This window comes from Choloepus didactylus, chromosome 11, assembly GCF_015220235.1.
Source record: "Choloepus didactylus isolate mChoDid1 chromosome 11, mChoDid1.pri, whole genome shotgun sequence".
In the NCBI taxonomy this organism is placed as follows: domain Eukaryota; kingdom Metazoa; phylum Chordata; class Mammalia; order Pilosa; family Megalonychidae; genus Choloepus; species Choloepus didactylus.
The window spans coordinates 75,243,567-75,266,487 of NC_051317.1; the positions used below are offsets into that span (position 1 = coordinate 75,243,567).

Consider the following 22,921-nt stretch of genomic DNA (forward strand, 5'->3'; position numbering starts at 1 on the left):
TTTTTTTTCCTTTTGCAGTACCTACTGTTGATGTCTTTCAGATTTCCACAAAAGAGCGATTTGGATTGGGTCATCAGCTAAAAAAGTAAGTTTGCCTAAGAATAAAAGTAAATTTATATTAAAGAGGACTGAGTTCTTATATTTCTCCTTTTTTATTTTTTATTTGTATTATTCTTCATTAAGGACTTTTTAAAGTGAACACCTCTGGAGGGGAATTTATCACGAGGCTAAAACTGCTTATGTACTTTGTTAGCCAAGCTCACCTGTAGGACTGGACCATTCCTTCTCTTTGCCATCCCAAATCCGCTCTCCTCCCTTCAGCACCTTGCACCTTGCCCAGGGAGGCTGTGACCTGGGTGGACACAGGCTCCTGTGTCTTGAGGTCTCTAATTTGACCCACGAAGGGAGGAAAGAGAGTAAGAATATTTAACTCCCTGATTTCCTCCCTCTGAGGTTGCCCTGGGTTGAGTAGTCCTTCACCTGAAGCTTGCTGCTGTGCTCCAGGCTGCAGCCTTGGCTTTCTCTCCCACTCGGTTCTGTTAATGGTTCCCCTGCTTGTTCCTTGGGGCCTAGAGGAGGTAAGCCTTTAGCAGTCTCCGGCCCTGGGCTCCTGCTGTAGCCCTAGGCCCCTTACCTACTCCTGTGTAAATATTCCTTTTGTAAATAAACACTCTGTTTCCTGTTTGACTAACGCAATGGCTCAGTTTAACTTTCGTAAATGAACTTAGTCTTCAAAAATGTAGTATGCATTAATTAATTTGAATAGGCAGATACATTCTTTATCTAATATATCATTATTAGCACATATAACATGGTGTTTTGTAGTCATTAGACTTTAGGCACTGTTCTTTTTTTTATAAACCTGAACTAGAAATAGCTGAAAATGGCTTTTAAGCATCAGGGAAATATGCAAATGATGCTTTTGCATATTGTCTTATGAATTTCTCATAAGGGCTTATTGGTACTTTTTCCGTTGTTCAACTCTAATTTACTTTGTTTACTGATTTTTAAGTCTATTTTACAGAAAAACTTAATTTTTTAAATCAGAGGAGAGAGAGAAATGATAAAGACATATACAGTGTCAGCAGAAAGAAATTGCATCTTAGAGTGGAGAGAAAAACCTGATCAATTACAGATACACGAATTCACTGACTTTTTACTTTTTTTTAAGATAAAATGATCACTAGTGTGATTTAAGGCTTAGACTTTGGGGCCCATTTGCCCATGTGTTGTATGGATCCAGAATGGTTGTGGTTTTCCTTGAAGAAAGTAATGATGCTGTCAACATATTCCCCTATGGTGAATAAAGCAGAGGGAATATGGCTTTCTTTTAAGACACAGTCTAGACAGGTCTTGACTTTTCATAAGAGGACATAAAACTTAATCCCGTTGAAGTGACTTTTGAAATGTAAGGATGTGCCTCAGTTAGCCATGTTTAAAATATAAATAAACTTAATAAGCCTATACTTATATACAAATACCAGCTTTGAATTAGTATTTATGTAGAATACTTGAAGGACTTTTATTCTTCTGAATATGCAAATTGTACCTAAATTTAAATTTATCAAGAGAGACCATTAGATAATTGCATACATAAACCCATGGTGTAGACCCTTCATTATAATATTGTCCACATGTTCACCTTTATTTTAATGATTTTTAATTTGGTATCGTGCACTGGCCTTTACTGAGCAATGTTCCAAGAGAAAATACTTTGAAATTATTTATTGCATTTACTAATTAGGCAACTAACTAGTATTAAGTCATTTTTTTCAAGGTCGTCAATGCCTCGTGTATGGTATTAAGGAGCATACATGTCACAGAACTCTAAAATTATCTTAAGTTTTTGTGATTTTACATTGAGGCAGCATTGCTCAAATTTGAATTGTGCTTGGGCCACCTATAAAAGGGAAAAAGAAATCCTGCAAATCCTCAGTATTTGATTAAATATGTATGTTTCAGTTTGCTAAAGCTGCCAGAATGCAATATTCCAGAAATGGGTTGGCTTTTAAAATGGGAATTATTAGCTTACAAATTTACAATTCAAGGCTGTGAAAATTTCCAAATTAAAGCATCAACAGGATGATATCTTCTCTGAAGAAAGGCTGCCAGCATCTGGGACACCTCTATCACATGGAAGGCACGTGGCTGGTGTCTGCTGGTCCTCTCCTGGGTTTTGTTGCTTTCAGCTTCTGACTTCAGTGGCTTCCTTTCTCAACTCTTCTGGGGACTTCTTCTCTAAGCTCTCTTGGCTTTCAAGTCTTTTATCATTCATAAAGGATTCAAATAAAAGGATTAAGACCCACCTTGAATGGGTTGGGTCACATGTCAATTGAAATAATCTAACCAAAAGGTTCTACAGTATGTCTACACCCAAAGGAATGGATTAAAAGAACTTGGCCCTTTCCAGGGTACCTAACAGCTTCAAGCTATCACACTCCACCCTTTGGACCCCCCAAAAACATGTTCTTTCCATATGCAAAATATATGCATTCCATCACAGTATCACAAAAGCTTTAAATAATTTTAGTAACAACATTACGTACAGCATCCCATCAAAATTAGTTACAGTCATGGTCTGTCCTGGGGCAAAATTCCCCTCCAGCTGTTGGCCTGTGAAATGTGGAATAAGTTATCTGCTTCCAATATACAAAGGAGGGACAGTCATAGAGTGAACGTTCCCATTTCCACAGGAAAAAATTTGAAGGAAAACAGGGGTCATGGGACCCAAACTTTTGATCCATCCGCTAATCTGCCTCTGCTATCATCCTATATATCCCTTTGCTTTATATAAGTTTAGTAATATAGATTTGGCACTGAAGGGATATTCGGAGAATGCAAAGTCAGTAAAAAAGCTTGAAAGAAAATATATTTACATTTTTTCACACAGCTGACTCGAAACAGATGCAGTAGTGGCTGCCTCATATAGGGTATCTGTTATTCAAATGTTGAGCATATCATGACTGTGGAAATAATCTTAAACTTCGTATGATTTTATACTGTTCTAGCATTGATCAAACTTAAGTTCTGTTTTAAAGGGAGAAATGTTGCAAATCTCCAGTTTGCTTAGATATGTACAAACAAAAAAATTACATGTAAATTCTTCATACATAGGGTTCCTCATTTACGAAACCAAATTCAAGTTACAACTGAAGCAAAAATCAAAGTAAAGCACTGAAAATTAAAATTAGTATCATTAAATTAATTTGGTGAATGATGTTTTGCTGAAGCTGTTTCACCATCACAGTTTGGATATACACACTGGCTGCTATAGTGCATAGTTCTTTTCAAATCATCATGAAGAAAATTGTGATGTTGCCCGTGTGTGTTGCCCTTTTCTGCTTTGAACTACTTTGGAACTTTTGTTCCCATAGATGGCTTTGACATCATCTGGACTTCACTTGATTGAAATGTATAATTTATTTTAAGTTTAATTCTTTTACCGTCAGCCTGTGGCAGTTGTAATAGCAAAACAGTAGTAAACACAAACCAAATGTAACAACTGAAATCTCTTCATGGCTCTCTATTGTGAGAAGACTGGCATGTGCTAATAGATATATTTCATATTACCACTGAAATTTAACACATTAAGTTTCTTATAAGAAACCGTTAACTCTTCACAAAAGAATCCAAGTACACTGAGGGATCTGTGGACCTAAGTTTAAGAATTATCGATTGTAAACCTTGAAGCCACAGTTTAGAATGTTCATGTACTATAACAGTAGGAATAATTTTAGCCATTTTGACTGATCAATTATTTTGCTCCAGTTGGTTTATCAAGGTTAGGCAGCACCTGTTGGGTTTCCTAGGGAATGGTACGCAGGGAATAGAAATATTTTAAAAAATTTTTTTACACTTTTATTTTGTTTATTTATTTTGACTGCTTTGTTTTTTTTTATTAGAGAAGTTGTAGGCTTACAGGAAAATTATGCATAAAATGCAGGGCTCCCATATACCACCCGATTATTCTATTATTAACACCTTGCATTAGTGTGGCACATTTGCAACAATTGATGAAAGGACATTTTTATAATTGTACTATTAACTATAGACCATGGTTTACATTAGGGTTCAATGTTTGTGCTGTATAGTCCTATGGGGTTTTTGTTTGTTTTTTCCTGTAAGTTTTTATTCTAGTAACATATATGCAACCTAAAATTTCCCATTTTAACAGCATTCAAGTACATAATTCAGTGCTGTTAATTGCATTCACAATGTTGTGCTACCAGCACCACCATCATTACCAAAACATTTCCATCAACTCAAATAGAACCTCTGTACAATTTAAACATTCATTCCCCATTCCCTAGCCCTAGGCCCTGGTAACCTTTATTCTAATTTCTGACTCTATAAATTTGCTTATTCTAATTATTTCATGTCAGTGAGATCATACAATATTTGTCCTTTTGTGTCTCTGTCTTATTTCACTTAACATGATGTCTTCACGTTGTTGCATGTATTAATTTGTTGTCCATGTTGTTGTGTATATCAGAACCTTGTTACTTTTTTTTCTTCTATTAGAGAGGTTGTGGGCTTACAGAACAATCATGCACAAAATACAGGACCCCCAAATACCACCCTATTTTTAACACATTGCACTGGTGTGGAAAATTTGTTACAATTGATGATAGCACATTTTTATAATTGTACTATGAACTATAGTCCATGGTTTAACTTAGGGTTCCCTGTGTAGTATAGGTCTGTGGATTTTTTTTATTCTGTTACCATATATACAATTTAACCTTTCCCCATTTACTCATATTTGGATGTTTATTTCAGTTCTGTTAATTACATTCACAATATTGTGCTATCATCATCATCACCATCTATTACAAAAACATTTCCACATTCCAAATAGGAATCTTATACATTTTAAGCCTTAGCTTCCCATTTCCTATCCCTACCCCATCCCCTGGTAACCTATATTCTAGATTCTGGCTCTATGAATTTGTTTATTCTAATTATGTTAAATTAGTGAGATCATACAACATTTGTCTTTTTGTGCCTGGCTTATTTCACTCAACATGGTCTCTAACGTTCATCCATGCATCAGGACTTCATTCCTTTTTATGGCTGAGTAATATTGCATTGTATGTATATACCACATTTTATTTATCCATTCATCATTTCATGGACACTTGGTTTGCTTCTGTCTTTGGCAGTTGTGAATAATGCCACATGAACATGATGTGAAAATATCTGTTTGAGTCCCTGCTTTCAACTCTTTGGAATATATATCTAGCAGTGGGATTGATAGATTATATGATAGTTCTATACTTAGCTTTCTGAGGTACCACCAAATAGTCTTGTACAGCAGCTGCACTATTTTACATTGCCATCAGCAATGAATGAGTATTCCTATTTCTCTATATCCTCTCCAACACTTGTTACTTTCCTTTATTTTAACAGCAGCCATTCTAATGGGGATGAAATGGTATCTTACTGTGGTTTTGGTGAGCATTTCCCTGATGGCTAATCATGTTGGGCATCTTTCCATGCTCTTTCTGGTCTTTCATATATTGTTGGAGACATACTTATTCAAGTCTTTTGCCCACTTTTTAATTGGGTTGTTTGTCTTTTGTTGAAAGATTTCTTTATATATTCTGGATTTTAATCCTTTATCGTGTATGTGGTTTCCAAATATTTTCTCCATTGTGTAGACTGTCATTTTACTTTCGTGAGAAAGGCCTTTTAGGCACAGAAGTTTTTAATTTTGATGAGGTTCCTTTTATCTATTTTTTCTTTTGTTTCTTATGCTTTGTGTGTAATGTCTAAGAAATCATTGCCTAACATAAGGTCCTGAAGATGCTTCCCTATGTTTACTTCTAGAAGTCTGATATTTCTACCTCTTACATTTAGGTCTTTGATCCATTTTGAATTGATTTTTGCATATGGTGTGATGCAGGAATCATCCTTTTTTTTTTTTTTTTTTTTTGCAAATGGAAATACAGTTTTTCTGGCAACATTTTTGAAGACACTATTCTTTCCCAGTTGAGTAGTCTTTGCCCCCGTGTCAAAAATCAGTTGGCCATAGTGAGGGTTGATTTCTGAACTCTCAATTTGATTCCATTGGTCTGTATGTCTGTCTTTGTGCCAGTACCACATTGTTTTGATTACTATGGCTTTGTAATATGTTCTAAGATCAGGAAGTATGACTCCTCCAACTTAATGTCTTCTTTTTCAAGATGGCTTTAGCCATTCAGGGCCCCTTATCTTTGCATATGAATTTGATGATTGGCTTTTCCGTTTCTGCAAAGAAGGTTGTTGGAATTTCGTTTGTCCTGTAATATTTTGTTGCATGCTGAGGATTTTAATATTTTGAAGTATTAACTCTGGGATTTAGTCCTTTAGCTGTCTATTCCCTAAATTTGTACCCAACTAATGATATGAGAGAAATTTTCTTGGACATCAGGAGCTAATCAAAACAAACAAACCAGGACTAAAACATCTTTCACTATCTTTGCAAAGTGCTCTGCTTTGGCTTGTGGTCTCCTTCAGAGCTAAGTCTTCCTATCAAGAAGATCAGGCTAAAGAAAACGGGAAGAAGAGGTCCTCTCTGTCTTGTCTGAGCCTGCATGTAGCCGTAGCGAGGGAAACTGCTTCTACTCCTGGGCTTGTGCATGCTAGAGGCCAATGGAATTCTGGTGTACAATTTACAAGAGTTCAAGTAGTCACTCCCTCTACTGCCTTTGAAGTAGACTCTCCTCCCTTCCTGGGTGTGCTGTTGAATGACTTAATCCAAGTAATCCTTTGTCCCAGGTCTCTTCAACTTTAATTGTTTCTTGCACTGTCCCAGCCACTGAAAGCTGCTTCTCTGCCCTCAAGACAAACCCTGGTAAGGCAAGCCCCAGTCAAGTTCCTGGCTCAGACTTCCACCCAATAGATTGTCACTGACATACATGTACCCCAGTATGCACACTCCAGTATGGAACAGGGCCAGGGAACCACAGTGGGAGTGCAAGCTGGCTCCACCCTGTGTTGTGGAGGTGATGGGAGAGGGGACAGCAGTGGTACCAAGAACTACTTGTATGGCTTTTGAAGCTCATTTTCTTGATTCAACACTTTCCCAGTTAATGTATCTTTTAACTGTTTTAAGTAGTTTTGAGGAAGGTTAAGTCTTTAAGATTCCTCTATTGCCGTTGCCCAAGAGGGCTTGGAACAATGGCCACCCTCAGAGCCGCCCCTCGGGATCTGGAGTAGCTGATCAATGACTGTGATCTGGGCTCAGAGCACACACCCCCATAGTCTGGAGGACTGGGTCTTTTATGTTCCACCCCTGCACCAGAAACCTCTGCCTGCATCAGGAACTCCAGTCCCTGCTGCTGTCCGCCGTGTGGCTGGGAGAAGGGAATGGTCATTGCTGCAGAGAGGATTAAACTCACTGGTATTCACCACAATTTACAGCCTCTTCCTCCAGCTTCCCCCCTGGATGCTGCAGTTTTACATTGTTCTCCAGAGTTTCAAAACAGTAGATTCAGATAGTTCTTGCCAGTTCAATAGTTATTTTGATGCAGGGACTGATTCTTGGGCCTTCCTAGTCTTCCACCTTCCCACAATCCTCAGCTGTCACACAATCTTTTATACAAGAGAGAGAATTCGGATTTGTTTGGCACAAAGGGTGATATCAATAGGGATTTAAGGGCAGATAAGGGGAGAAATGATGCCCCTAATGTTATTCCTGCATTTAAATTCTTCTGGAATTCTGAATGAAAAAGCTTCAGACATTCGGTGTAAAATAAAAATCATCTTGTCCTGAGCTCTAAGGGGAGTTTGCCACCACTGAAAGTTTGGAATCCTGGCATCATTCATTGTAACTTTGCACTTTCCTTCCTCACTGCTCTCACCACTAAAAGGACCAAAATATTTCCATACCTGACTGTTTATTCTTCTGAGCTCGTCTAAGCTAGGTGAATGAAAGTTCGAGTAATAAGCTGAATGTAATATATATTTGGTGATCTGAGTCAGTTTCATAAAAAGTTGAAACATCTTCAGGGATTGATAATTGACCTAGTGCTAGGAATCACACCTGCCCCTTCTGAATAACATATGTGACTGTGTGTGTGTGTGTGTGTGTGTGTGTGTGTGTGTGTGTGTGTGTGTGTATCAGCTCTATCACTTGTTATCCAGGCTAATTTCAGCAAATTCTTTACCTTATTTATGAAATGTTTATAAAAATAACTAATTTTGGGGGGCTGTCGTGAGAACTAAGGGAGGCAAAGCTGTATATAACATTCCTATTTTACTCCCTGGCATATTGGAAATGGTAAACAAATACTGGTTCCATTTTTCTGTTCCAGGAAATAACTTTAAAAAACATGAAAAACAGACATTGCTGAATTTATTTTTGAAAGAAATTGCATGTGCTCTAGATCTCAAGAGCACAGATAATGTTTAATTGTAAGAGTTTGAGTCTATCTAAATATCAGCCTTAAGAGGACCCCCGTCCACTTCCTCTGGGAAGGTGGGACATAGAGAAGCTATAACAGGCCGGGGCCCTTCTCTGAAAACAACACTGTGTCTAAGTCCACACTGGACATTTCAGAGTTCGCTATGATAAAGCACGGATGAAATTGCCAAATTCCTGCACATTTTTAGGTGATTGGGGATGTGCTGAAGATAACATTTTGGCCAACTTCATATTTCTACATAGGGCCAGTTTTGCACATTTTATCTTAATGAGATTTTACAGTTCTGTTTTTTCTTTCCATGAAGTAAAATTTATAAGCAAATTAAAATGAAATTGGCTCCATTCATATCTTAAAACTAACAAATGATAATTAGTAAAACATAAGATAAAATAAACTATTTCCAGAACCAATAACATTGTTCATTTTTTATTGAAAAGAATTGTTTGGCATTTTCAGCTAAAGTTGTTTATCCTGAAGGCTGTCCTTATAATTTTCTGTATATCCAATTCTTCTATCAACTTCCATCATTTGGATTTAAAACTTTAATTATAACTCAGCAAAGTCATAGTAATTTTCTATATATGAAAACATCTTGTATGGTTCTAAATTAACATCTCACTGATTGCTACATGTTTATTTTCCTTTGGTAAATGCATTCTCTATATAATAAATAAATCTTATGTTAAATCATCTTGGAACTGTGATAACAAAATTACCTTTGGATTGACAGAATCATGCAGACATTTGTTACACAACAGTGGAAACAGAGCAAAGAAAAATCCAATTGCCTGCACAATAAAAAGCTGTCAGAGAAGAAAGTGAAGTCTCCCTTGCATTTATTTTCTACCTTGCGCAGGTAGGTGATGGGCATCACTGTCTTACTAAATACTAGGTGTGTGATACTCCATCGTCATTCAATTCAGAGCATTCCTTCTATGGTTTTAGCATCTGTTTATTTATTCTTATGACGTCAAAGAAAGGTCTAAGTAACATGCATTCCCTCGCTGCAGGGGACTAGTTCTGCCCATAAAAGCATAGGCATTTATTTCTGTGTTTAGAGTTTTCATGTCTTTAACATGAGTCAAATTGACTAAAATTGTATTCTCTTTGTTTTCTAATCACATAGAGCTTCCACTACCACAATTAGTTCCACATAAGGATCTGGAATAGATAGAAGGAAAAAAAAGAAATAATAATAATTGAGGTCCTGTGATCATCCTGTATATGCTCTTGATTTCAGTCCTAGCTGGTCTTTAATTATGAAGACATTTATAACAGTATGTCCAGACTAAACCAGCTCCAGTGTTCCGTGAAGAATTGACTTTGGGTCCGACAAGGGTTTTCAGTGGTCCGCTATACTCATGGTTTGCCCCGTGTTAATTGTTATTAATTTTTGAAGGTCGCCAAGTTATCCTCCCCCCGGTTGTGGAAAAAGCAAATCGAAACTGAAATCTGAACAAGATGGAATCTCCAAAACGCACAAGCTGCTGCGGAGGACTTGTTCCAGCACAGTCAAGACTGATGACGTGTGTGCCACCAAGTCACACAGGAGTTTTGGCCGCTCCTTGTCCAGTGATCCCAGGGCTGAGCAGACAATGACAACAATTAAGTCCCACAAACTCTTGAACCGTCCCTGCCCTGCAGCTGTTAAGCAAGAGGAGTGCCTCACTCTAAAGTCACATAAACTATTGACTAGATCTTGTTCGGGAGACCCGCGATGTGAGCACAACACCAACTTGAAGCCGCACAAACTGTTAAGCAGGTCTTACTCCAATAATCTCAGAATGGAAGAATTATATGGACTGAAGAACCACAAGTTGCTCAGCAAGTCTTACTCCAGTGCCCCCAAGTCATCAAAAACTGAGCTTTTCAAGGAACCTAACGCAGAGGGCAGGAGGCTCTCTCTTACCTCAGGGCTTATTGGTATCTTAACACCATCTTCATCTTCATCTTCTCAGCCTGCTGTGCGTAAATATTTTCATCTTGGATTCTTAGTTAAATGTTAGCTAAGGTGCAGTAGACTTTTATGGTAAAATGTGGTGAAGGAAAGACACCAGGTCGGTTATTTTATTTTTTAAAACTAACTTTTTCTTTTCGATAATTTGTTTTGCATGCCAAACATGTGCAACTGTTACTGAAATGTTGATTTTGATTTCTGAAACATAAATGTAGCTATTGATGTTAGGTCCAGTCCAAATTCCTGTCATGGTACTGAGTGCTGCTGAAACTGGGAGGAAGTTAATTGAATTTACAAAGACTTTCCTTTTAAGCAAGCATGTAATTTTAATGTTTTATTTAAGTAGGATTATCTGATCTCTAGTTTTCTTACATGAGTAGTGGAAAACAAGGATTGTTTTACAATTAAATTAAGAGTGATGTCCTCCCTGTTCTACATAAAAGGAAGACTTTGCCCGTGAACACCATTACTTGTAGAGAAGAATGACACTGTTTTAGCTTAAAGTCTCTTTTCAAGTTGTTCACAGTGTCTATATCATACGGAAGTCACTTCATAATGAAGATCTTCTTGGGGGAGGGGACTGGAGGAAATATTCATAATGGAAATCCTTTGGATGGTATTTATCAGACTTACACAAAATTCACTCCTAGATTGATTGACATTATAACTAGTTTCGAATAAAGAAGCATACTTGGCTTATGTTTATCATTTACATATCCAAAGTATTTGAGATAAAAAGATTTTGTTTGCTTTTACTAAATGTCTATGTAGGGGTGAGTATTTAGCACTAATGATTATTATGGACACCACCAACAAAAATGACATTCAACAAAATAAGAAGATGCTGTTTTCAGAAACTTGTGTTAACCTTCTTCATATTTATTTCTAAAATTAAATTGTAAATAATATTGTATATTTATATTTGTTTTAGGAAAATTTGAGTATGTTGTTAATTTTAAGTAAATATCCCTAAAGGTCCATTTATTATCAAAACTAAGCTTTAAGGACATGGAGAAAATAATGTTGAAGAATTCCATGGTGAAGCATTTCCCTTGAAAGCTTCACCCAAGTAAGAGAATTTCAGATATTCTGCAAAAGTAAATGTCTTTAATTCTTTCTATATTGTTAGGAATAATACATGGTTAAGTGTTATACCACTCTTAGTAGCTGTTTAATATTTCCTAGGAGATAGAATTGTATCTGATTGTAAAATAAGATTGAAATACTATAAATGAGGAGACTGGAACATTTGATGACAAGGAAGAGAGGAAATGAGTTTGTTGTAATCATATAAAGATGCCAAACATTTTTACTAGAAAATCAGAAACTAAGAATGCTTTCATTTAGTTTAGGTGAGGATTGCTACAGTAAAGGCAGAAAAAGAATTGTTATAAAAAGAATAAATAAATTTTCAAATCTTAATATCATAACCACATCTGTATTCATTGTTGTAAAAACTGAAAGGCTGTAATTTATGTATTTTTCCAATTAAAAAAAAAATCTGTTCTTTTACTTTGCTTTTTATAGCCAAATGGTGCAAAATGCATTCCAATACGAGACCGCGGCTTCCTAGTACAGGTATGAAGTAAGACTCCATCCATTGTAGAAATATTTTAGCCGTTAGTGTGTTTTAAAATCATTTCTGAGCTCCACTTAATTGTTTCTCTTTACTGTTGCCTTCAGACAATTGAGTTTGCTGAACAGCGGATCCCGGTATTGAATGAATACTGTGTGGTTTGTGATGAGCCACATGTGTTTCAAAATGGCCCCATGCTTAGGGTAAGTTTTCATTGGCAGAATGTCAGTGTTGATTAAAAATATAAATGATAAAGGTTAAGAAATAAATACTTTGTATTTCAGTTTAAAATGAGTACTTTATATTGAGCAAATTATTTAATGCACTAAGTGGTATAATTTGACATAAATGAATTAGTATTACTTCTGAAGGAGTCTGTGAAAGAGAAAGTAATATGGTACTAAAAAAATGTTATTATAGTTCTAACATGTATGTATCCTTCTATATCTATAGATATGTAGATATAATAGATGTTTCTATGTAGCATTGTAAACAATGCTTCTTCAAAATCCCGCAATTCAAAATGACAAATACGGAAAAAGTAAGCTGTCTCCCAGCTATGAGAATAGCATATATAGGGAGAATAAGAATAAAGATTGCCTAAAATGCCCAACTCATTTTAGGGGCATTTTAGGCACATTTGGGGCATTATCTGGGGAATATAGAAATAAGAATCAGTATGCATACATGTATTTTGGAGAAAAATATCTAACTTCAAACTTTTTCTTTGAAATTTTAAAAATTAAGATGAAATCCATATGACATAAAATTCTTTATTTTAGAGTGTACAATCCGTGATTTTTAGTATATTCACAATGTTGTGCAACCATCACCACTATCTAATTCCAGAGCATTTCCATTACCCAAAAAGAAACCTTGCATTTATTAGCAGTCATACACAATTTCTTCCTGCCCCTTCCACTGATAACCACTAACCTATTTTCTGTCCCTATGGATTTGCCTATTCTGTTCATTTTATTTAAATGGGATCATATAATATGTGGCCTCTTATGCCTGACTTCTTTCACTTAGCATAATATTTTCAAGTTTCATTCATGTAGCATGTGTCAGCACTTTATTCCTTTTTATGGCTGAAAAAATATACCATTATTGGATGTACCACTCACTAGGTGAGTTCTGAGTCAGTCAAAATAAAGACAAGCATTTTGAGCCTGTCTTTAAGTGAGCCACAAGACAGGTAAATTCTTTGGGAATCAAGTCCATTCTGTTACCTCCAGACCACGTTGTTATTTTCAGTGCTACCACTGAGCTTAGGAATGAGGGATGGGACTAGGGTTAGTTAAAATGCCACAAATCTCTCGTTTTGTTCCAAAATTCAACCATTTTTCTTGAACAAACACTACTTGGGTTGCTGCAAGGCAATTACTAGAGTCCCAGAAAGTTTTTGCCAGTTTTTACTTTGCTAAACAGTTTTTTACAACCCAGAATTTCTGGGTTCTTTACTTCATCATTTTTGCTGACATAGTTCTCTATTTCAAAGTTTTAAACAAACAGTACATTTTTTTCATAACTGCATGCTAGTTTAAATCCTGAGTTTGAATCTGAAAAACAATAAAATGCATGTAAATAGGAAGATAGTAGTGGAGTTACCAGGAGAAAGGAGATTATTGAGTGCTATGTGCCAGGCCCTGTGTAAGATATTTTGCATCTTGCTTACTTATTTGATTTTCATAAAACCCTTGTAGTTTAGGTATTTTTGCTCCCGTGATGCAAATTAAAGAGATTTAGATTCACAGAGGTTAAGCAATTTCTTCAACACCACCCAGCTAGTATGGGGAGAAGCTGGACTTTGAATTTAATTCTTTCTTCAAAATTCTGCATCATAAATGCTTATTAAAGGCTTGATAAGTATAAGGCATTGTGCTAGATTAAGAAAGATTGGTCTTGCCCTTAGAAATACACTTGTGAAAAGATAAACCATAAGACAAAAGATGGATGAAAAAGCTGTGATTCCTTGTTTGCCAAATTTATTACACATGTTATGTTTGTGATCATAGGGTCAAAAAGTTTAAGCTATTTTTAAAAGATTGTTACTGAAGACTTGAATCAGTTGTATTCTCAGACTTAGTGAGACCACTTTTTTTTTCATTGAATTCTTGTAAAATAAAATATAAAGAAAATTGAAATTACTATAGCTCTAGTGCTTTATTCAAAGAGTGTTGGCAGAATTTTCTTATTCTAAACACCTTTTCAAAGAGAATATATAATAATGATGTATTTTTATATGGAATATATTGTCAGATCTGTTCATTAGGTATTTTTTTATATTTCTAAATCTCAAACGAAGCATACCTGAGAGAAACATGGTACAGCATATTTGCAAATTGTTTCTAATGAAAGAGTAGTATTTTAATTAAAATCAAGAGATATAATCAATGCAGTATTGTTTTTTTCCCCTCACAATAGTTCTGTAGATCCTATAGAATAATATATAGCTTGTAATTCTACATCTTCATTTTCTTTTCTATAAGAACCCCAAAAAGTAACTGGAAAATTCCTGTTTATATTTGTGAGATCATTAAAGTGTTTTGAAGAATTTCAAATTGCAGAAAAGGGCAGAATGAAATTGAGCTTAGTGCCACTTACAGACTTTTGAAATGGAAGATGTCTACAAAGTAATAATTTTGTTAGAACATTCTTTTGTATTTCAAGTTGTATGCTTTAAAAATATGTGTAATAGTCATTTTATCATAATTATCTGTCAGGTTTTAGGGTATATTTGTTTCATTTAATTTATTTAAAGGAACATATGTGAAAAGTAAAGTTTTATTTTTGCAACCCATATTGCCATTTTTGTTTTGGCCAGTGAACTTTTCTCTCAAAGAGATAGATTATTATTCTAACACCCAAATTAAGTAAATCAGCATTAATTTATTACATTTTTTTCCAATGTTGTTATTTCCATTTAATACAGGGAAATGTGTAGTTATGATAAGAAGGGGTCGAGTCCTTTGGTCATCTCAATTTATCCCATTTGGAAGGTACATTTTTACTCTGTCAGTATCCATCTTTTACTTTAAAAAATATTTATTCCTAGCTTAATCTATGGCAATGCTATTTCCAATGCAGAATATAATGGCAATGTTGTCAATAGCAAGAGCATTTTGAGTGCTTTTTATGTGACCAGAACATGATCTAGGTACCTTACATGGATGGTCACTTCTAACCTTCATAACAACCCTGTGAGGTAGGTGGTAGTTATTATTTTCACTTAACAAATGAGGAAAACAGTAATTTGCCCAAAATCACACTGCTGGTAAGTGATGGAGACAGGATTCAAACCTTGGCAGAATGGCATCAGGGCCTGGGTTTTTTACCACGATACTGCTCTTCACTCATTACTTGAATTGACTACAGTTATGTCCTGGAAATTTACTATACACACTGTTGGAGAGTAAACTCTTTGTGGTTTAATTACTGGTGATTCATTCCTATATAGTAAGGGACAGAAATGTCACAGTTGCAATGGGTATTCTACGTGCCTTACTCCAAATTTTGTTTGACTTTTCCTATACCGTTCTGCATCCATGAAGTTTGCTGTCGTTTTTCTAGACATTAAAGTAATTTTGTGAGCAAGAGAGAAAACACTATTTTCTAAATTAATATATGACAGCCAGTTATCAGATAGCTTTATGTTGTTGGGATTCAGACTAAGGGAATCAGACACTTCCTTTGATTTCTTGAATGGTGGGATACATAACAAATGAAATCAGATTAGGAAGTGAAAATCAAAGAAAATTCTCATGTTTAAAAGTAGAAAGGTAAACAAACAGAACTATCTCCTTATTCTGTTAAACAGATGTTTCATCTATGTTGAGTACACTTGTATTTTCTATATATCTCATATTTACATTGCAATATATTTTACTGTAATTCTAATAGCAATATATATATAATATTATTACAAATATAATTTCTTTGGAGGCATAAATCAATAAGCTGATTTAGTGACCTTGGTAATAATCCTGGAGATATAAAGAGGATATGATATAACTCGGTGATTAAATACATCAAATAAAACTTGGTTCCTTTAGAATTTTATGCCTATTTTTGTCACATTGGTTAGATCTTTCTTCAAATTGAGACTGCTGCTTCTATTTTTTCTCTTTTTTTCAAGCCTGATTGCTTTTTAAATGACCTAAGTCACTTTTTTTCCCTACCCCTCCAAAACTCCCAAATTTTAGGCGCTATTTTTACTGTTCTGTCACTTCACTCTGAGGTCTGGGTAAGCAAGTCACACTTCCTGCAACACAAGGAACTAAACTGCTTATTTATTTAGAAACACTACAAAGCTCCAATTTTCTATTTTGTTTCCAGGGTTTATAAATGTCACTTTCAGGTTTGAATCCTGACATATGTAACAGTCTGAATGTGATTAAAACACACATTAATGTTAGGAGGAATTTTCAGAGTCCTGGATTTTCAGTTTGACAATGCAGTTACTCAAATGCAGCAGACTGTTTGAGGGATACTTTTTAAATGTTGTGTCTTCATCAAGTGTTTTTGGAAAACAAGAAAACAAAGCCTTTATTCCCAGAAATGTCACAGTTTTATCAAGCCTCTAAATTCCCGTCCTCTTTGTCTTTTTGTTATACTTACCTTAAACACCCCAATCTTGTAACAGTGAAGTTCTTTCCCTCTTTGTATCCTACATGTGAGCTGTTGAATTCTGCAGGAGAAAACCACCGAGCTGTGTGGATTAGTGCCCCTGCAATGTTGGAATTTCAATTTCTAGGGATGCTTGGCCATCAGTGTGTGTCTCTGGTTAATGGACTTTCCCATACTCCACATCAACATATGGCATAAGAATTATGGTCTCCTTCTCTTCTTCTGCCATGTGAAAATGTCCTTGATTACTTGCTCTGAGTGGCCTGAGATTCTAGTCCTGGTTCCCAAATATGTCTGCACATCTGTATCACCCACTTGAAATTAACTCACTCTTACCCAGTGCTACTAAAAACTGAGAAACCTGAGAATCTATATTTTTGCATGTCCAGTCTTGCTGTGGGCCATAGACAAATATTTGTACCAGTGTTCTCATTTTTTGAGTGAAATTGACAACACTCAGTTATAATTTGGTCATAGCTTAAGGTATTCCTATGAAAATTCATGAGAAACTGAGCGTGAGGGTATACCTGGGCATGTCCCATTTTGCTTTCCAAAAGTAAAACAGATTTGTCTTCTTGTTTAGGTCTGAATTTAATATTTGAAGAATGGGTGAAAAAGCATGTCCTATTTCCTACCCCACCCCAAAAGTCATGGAAGTCCAGATTTCAAGTTGTGAAATATAGGCTAAACTTTAAAAATTAATAATTTATGATGAAATTGTATTTCCAAAATATGATTTTTTTTTTACGTGAAACAGAGTAGTAATTGATTTTAATGTTCAAACACCTTCTTTAACTGTATGAGACAATAGGGACAACTGTCTTGTAGCCTAATCAGGCCTGATGCTATCTTACTGTGGCTCCTGATCTTGATACCTGTGGGAGTCCTGTTTTTCTTAATGGACAGTAATCCTTGCTCCACACTGAATTCATCTCTCTTCCAAAACACCAAAAGAACCCAAATATTTTAATGACTGAATGATCACCAAACCAGGGCTTACTATTGTTATCATGAAATTCTTTTTATAGTTATTTTGTAGCCCACACCATCATTAATTTTAAATCCCTTGATTTTAGGGAAATAACTATAAAGCTTCATACCATCAACCACAAATAAGCAGCTGTATAGGAGAAAATGATTGACTATAATGCTAGAATCGCAGGACGAAAGACTTGTAGGTTGCGTGCTTCTAGTAGATACTCATGTAATTATTCTCCTATATTTTTCAACACCAGATTTTGAATCTGGAATTTATATTTAAACTGCATACTTCTTTGTTTGCTAGAAATATTTTAGCGATGAAGAGTTCTCATGAACTACAGATATGAAAATAAAAGTATTCATATTATATGTCAAAAATTATATATTGTAAAACATTTTATTAAACATTTATTTTTGTGTACAACTTGGAGTAAATCAAGTAGTAGAGATAGCTTATCCAGTTACCTAAAATTGTTAATATTTAAACAGCATGTTAAAAGGATATTTTGTAAACCTTATGTTACTTAGTCTTCTTATTACTATGGTAAGTTAGATGTTATTTTTAATTCCCATTATACAGATAGGAAAATTGAACTCTACACACGTGCTCTACCTGAAGAAGCTCCACTTTTATCTCTATTTATATGTAGGACTTTACTTGAAATATTTTATTTGAACAAAATGACCATGGCGAAAAATGTTTGAAAACCACTATCTTACACCACACTTATCTCTTTATATAAATATGTGGCTGGATTCTTTGAGTAGTATCATTTCTGTTATCAGTAGGAAGTAATTTTTAATGCCCTGAAAATGCAAAGTACCTAAAATGAAGATAATTTTTAAAATATTCTTTTGGGCTTAAAACCATTTTTTGAAACAAGTTTTTATTGTCCTATTTAAATTACTTTGAAGCAAATAAATGTAAAAATGTATTCATCTTAGTTTAAAAACTTCTAAAATAAATCCTTTTTTAGGGATGAGTAAAGTTCCCATGTTTGTAAAAGGTGCATAATGAATGTCATATTGCACATATATTGTGTATGTGTAATGGCAAGAGGGACTTGCCATGTCTTTACAGGCTTAATTATAGGAGTTAGTTGCTTAAAAGCAAAGGTGGATATTTTAATAATATAATATTAAAAAGGAGTATTTTACAAGTTCAAACAGTAGATTTATAAATAAAAACGAATTCATAAACAATATATACACTGTTTATATTTAGGCACACATATATTGTTGGAAAGTATGTGTATTAAGACACATCAGTACACTTATCTGGTAATAACTATTAAAATGACCTTTGTGAATTGGTGCTGGAATTTTGCGTGCAAGAAACTTACCAGCATTTGTTGAGGTGATGGGTGGGCTGGGAGTCAGTTCTAGGTGGGAGAGGGCTAGTCCACAATATAGCTACTTATGTTTCATTAAGGAAGAATGATTCAGTTTTCTTTGAATAGGATGCCCCTTTTCTGCATAATCTTAAATCACCTAATAAAATTTGAGAACTTTCTTCTAGAGCGCCATCTTGTGTTGGCATTTTGAATTTCTCAAAATGTGACTAAGCAAGGAAGAGGTGGGATTAGTAGTCTACAAAAACCTGGTTTGCTAATGTTTATCTCAAAATTAAACTGATTTGCCATCTCAATGCTATTAAACATATTCACTAACATTTACTTAGTACAGTGTTAGTGTGGTATGTAAATTAATCTCAACATTCCTACCTCTGCAGTCACTATGTTAGAAAGAAGGAAAAAAAAATATTTTGTAAGAATGTAATGCATACTCTTGCATCTGTTTTTTCAGTATCAGGGCAAAATGGTTTTTCTTTCCAAAAAAAGCAGGTTGTCTAGGGTACCAGATTTCCTTCTTCAAACAATAGTAGTAACACGATATTCCTAAATATCAGCAGTCTCTTTTTAACCAAAGAGATACAAGAAAGGAAAGAAGCATCCATAAAGGAATCAGTTTATTGCTTCATCATTAGGAATACAGACGTATTATTTAAAATAATGGGTAAATTAGCAAATTAGTGTGATTTGGAGATTTAGGGATTTAAATATAAACAGGTAGGAAAAGAGTGAAACTGAAATGTTGAAGAAAGCATTAGGGAAAACATTGAAATTTTGCTTATTTTTTACTCCGATAGGGAATAGGGAGGTTTGGTTTAAATTGCAAAAAATCTTTTGACACAAAGTCGGTGTGGTACTTAAATACCTAGGATTGGGTCAAAGTGTGCTAATAGAGATGTGTAAGAATAACTGTGTCTATGGTATTTTTCCTTAAGTCCTTGAAATTTTTCCTATATTAAAATTTTTAAAAATTAACATTCTAATCTAGATAGTGGGGCTTTTCCTTTCATTTATTTCCATTATTTACAGCAGGAATTTGGTACCAAAAAGATAGTTTCATAGTGTCTATAGTTATATGCCCTGTGGTATATACGTGTGCGTGTGCATGTGAGAAAGAGTATGTGTGTGTACCTACACACGTATTTGGAAGATAACAAAGTAAGTGTAGTGAATTGTCACATTCTAATAAAAACCATTCATTACTCTAAATTACACTAAATTAGCCTTATCCTCTTATTTGGCTTTGAGATTGATGGGTTTTAATCATAAGGATGTTTATGGTTATTTGACAGGACTATTTAAAACAATGTAACTTCTCTGTCACTGTTTACTTCCTCAGTGAACTTTGGGGAGCTGGCACCAGAATAAATTCCTAGGGCCCTTATGATTTCTGAGGTTTATCTTCTTCCTGGATTTGTGTTTCGTATATGACTCGGTATACCTTAAATAAGGCATTGCATATAAAGTGACCAATATAGTGTTTGACACTAGCACATGTGCAGTAAATAGTTGCCATTATTCTTTCAGACCATACAATGCCCTAGGCCCCAGAAAGTGAATAAAAGAAGCAATCCAATGTCAGTGGGGAAACTGAGGGTGAAATATGTATGCACATCAATACACACAAAATATGGAAGAAGATTAAGGATAGGATAACACTCAGGTAAAATAAAAAGTGGTACAAATTGAGCAGGCTTCTAAGTACATCCAAATATAGCTTGAAGAAGAACTCCCTCCCATTAATTTCATCCCACAGTTGTTTTTCCTGTTTCTGAAGTGGAATCAAACTGCACTTTTAAGACTGACAAAGGAAATATATCTATCTATTATTCTAAAATTCTCTTTGGGGAAAGTCAGCCAGAAATCTCTGTGATTGGTCGGCTTTATATCCGTAAGCCATCCATGTGGCTCCATTCCGAACTTGGATGTTGGGAATGGGGCTCTACTTCCCCACCTGATTAAACAGTAGACCAAGTCATGCTCTGAGATAAGTGAGCACAGGAGCAGTGGCACTAACAAATGCCTTTTGCCTGCTGTATAGCAGCACCATGGATTGCATCACGTTAGGCTTCATCAGCTACCTAATGCAGTGTAACTCAGGAGATAAGATAAATCAAACAGACGACACTATATTAGATTTGAAAGATGAGTGCTCTCCCAAAGCAATTGCAGAGTGTGTATTTCAGTGCTATTGACTTCAGGAGATTATTGAAGTCAAAAGTCTTTGCAACAGAACCAATCTTTCAAAAGCTGGAAGCAAGGAAGCAAAGTCAGGCTTATTTCTTCCAAAAGAAAAGTGGATTTCCTTTTAGTATATTTGTTTTGTGCAGCTTTCGTGTTTAACCTCATTTTTTACAAGGTCACCAGCTTGAGTATTTGCCTATTTTTATACATCACATGTGCAAATAGTTGGATTTTCCTATTTAATGATATGTTCATCTATTGCTAAATCATTCTGACTGCAAACACATAAAACTAACTGAAATGGATAATTTATTTTTACATTTGTGACTCTGTTAGTAAGAGACTCTTTACTAGTTGTTCCTTACATTACCTACAAAGTTCAGCTTTTATTAAAATGGCATTTTTTTTTAACACTTAAAAACTTTGCATTTTCTATTTATTACGTGGAATGTCATAAATTTAATTTAAGAATTGGGAAATGGGAATAAAATTGTTGTTATTGATTCCCCCCCTTTTTTGTAGCCTACCGTGTGTGAACGAGAGCTGTGTGTTTTTGCTTTTCAAACTCTGGGAGTAATGAATGAAGCTGCTGATGAAATAGCAACTGGAGCTCAGGTAGTAACACAATACTAATTATTTTCTCATTTTGATGTAAAGAATTTGTTCCAATCTACTAATTATCTTCACTCTGCTTTTCTTCTGGGCAACTTTTTGACAGTCTGTTAAGAGACAGACTAGCATTTGATATTGTCTAGATATAAACCAAATGTTGCTCTCTTTATCTATTGTGTGTATGGCCATTTGGCAGTTATCGAGGGGAGAAAATAAACCAAATTTCTCTTGTTCGAAAAAAATTGTGAATCTTTCTTATGTGATGAAATTGAGATTTAGAAATCCTTGCACATACTTTATGTAAAAGCTATTTGTAAAGTTATAGTGTCATAAAATGGAAGCCAATTTATCTTTAACACTTTGGTGAAAAGATAATGGGTAGAACATACAATAAGAAGAGTGCATTCAATTTACAATAACAGTGTTTATGACATTTAAAGAAAAATATAAAAACAAATACAGAAACAAGTTGGATATTTGTTCCAAGCATTTTTAAAAAGGAAAAAATGGAAAGACGACAAAATTTATTTTATTTGATTTCAATTTACTATTTTATACAAATACAATTTCAAAAGATTTTCTTCATTTGTGGAACTTGAATGAATTAATAATTCATTTGTAAGAAGAATCCAGAGAAAATTTTAAAGAAAATTCTGCCAAAGAATGCTGATTAAGGAGGGCTAGACCAACCATATACAAAACATATTGTGTAACAATATAATATTTTAACAAAGATAATGTTATGGCAAAAGAATAGGATGGCAGGGGAATGGCAGATTATCCCCCAAATGGATCAAATTATTAATTAATTTAGTCTTATAAATATATGATAAAGGAGGCACCACATCTATTCTTTTTTTTAAATGCAATTTTATTGAGATATATTCACATACCAGACAGTCATCCAAAGTGTACAATCAGTTGTTCACAGAACCATCAAATAGTTGCTCATTCATCACCACAGTTTTTGAACATTGTCATTACTTCAAAAAAATAAGAATAAAAATAAAAATAAAGAACACGCAAAACATCCCATACTCCCATCCTTCCTTTATTCATTTACTTTTTGTCCCCATTTTTCTACTCACCTGTCCATACACTGGATAAAGGGAGTGCGAGCCACAAAGTTTTCACAATCACACAGTCACACAGTGTAATATAATCACCTTCAAGAATCAAAGCTACCAGATTACAGTTCAACAGTTTCAGGTATTTCCTTCCA

At 34.8% G+C, this 22,921-nt stretch overlaps 1 protein-coding gene across 1 annotated transcript in view; it reads left to right on the forward strand.

Annotated features, from left to right (window-relative positions):
• PARP8 (poly(ADP-ribose) polymerase family member 8) overlaps positions 1-22,921 on the forward strand; it is a 215,756-nt gene that overhangs the window by 164,502 nt on the left and 28,333 nt on the right. The window contains exons 11-16 of the mRNA XM_037799282.1: positions 19-85; positions 9,139-9,264; positions 9,808-10,372; positions 11,893-11,943; positions 12,049-12,144; positions 21,610-21,702. Coding sequence (XP_037655210.1) covers positions 19-85; positions 9,139-9,264; positions 9,808-10,372; positions 11,893-11,943; positions 12,049-12,144; positions 21,610-21,702 — 998 coding nt within the window. The remainder of the gene's footprint in view (positions 1-18; positions 86-9,138; positions 9,265-9,807; positions 10,373-11,892; positions 11,944-12,048; positions 12,145-21,609; positions 21,703-22,921) is intronic.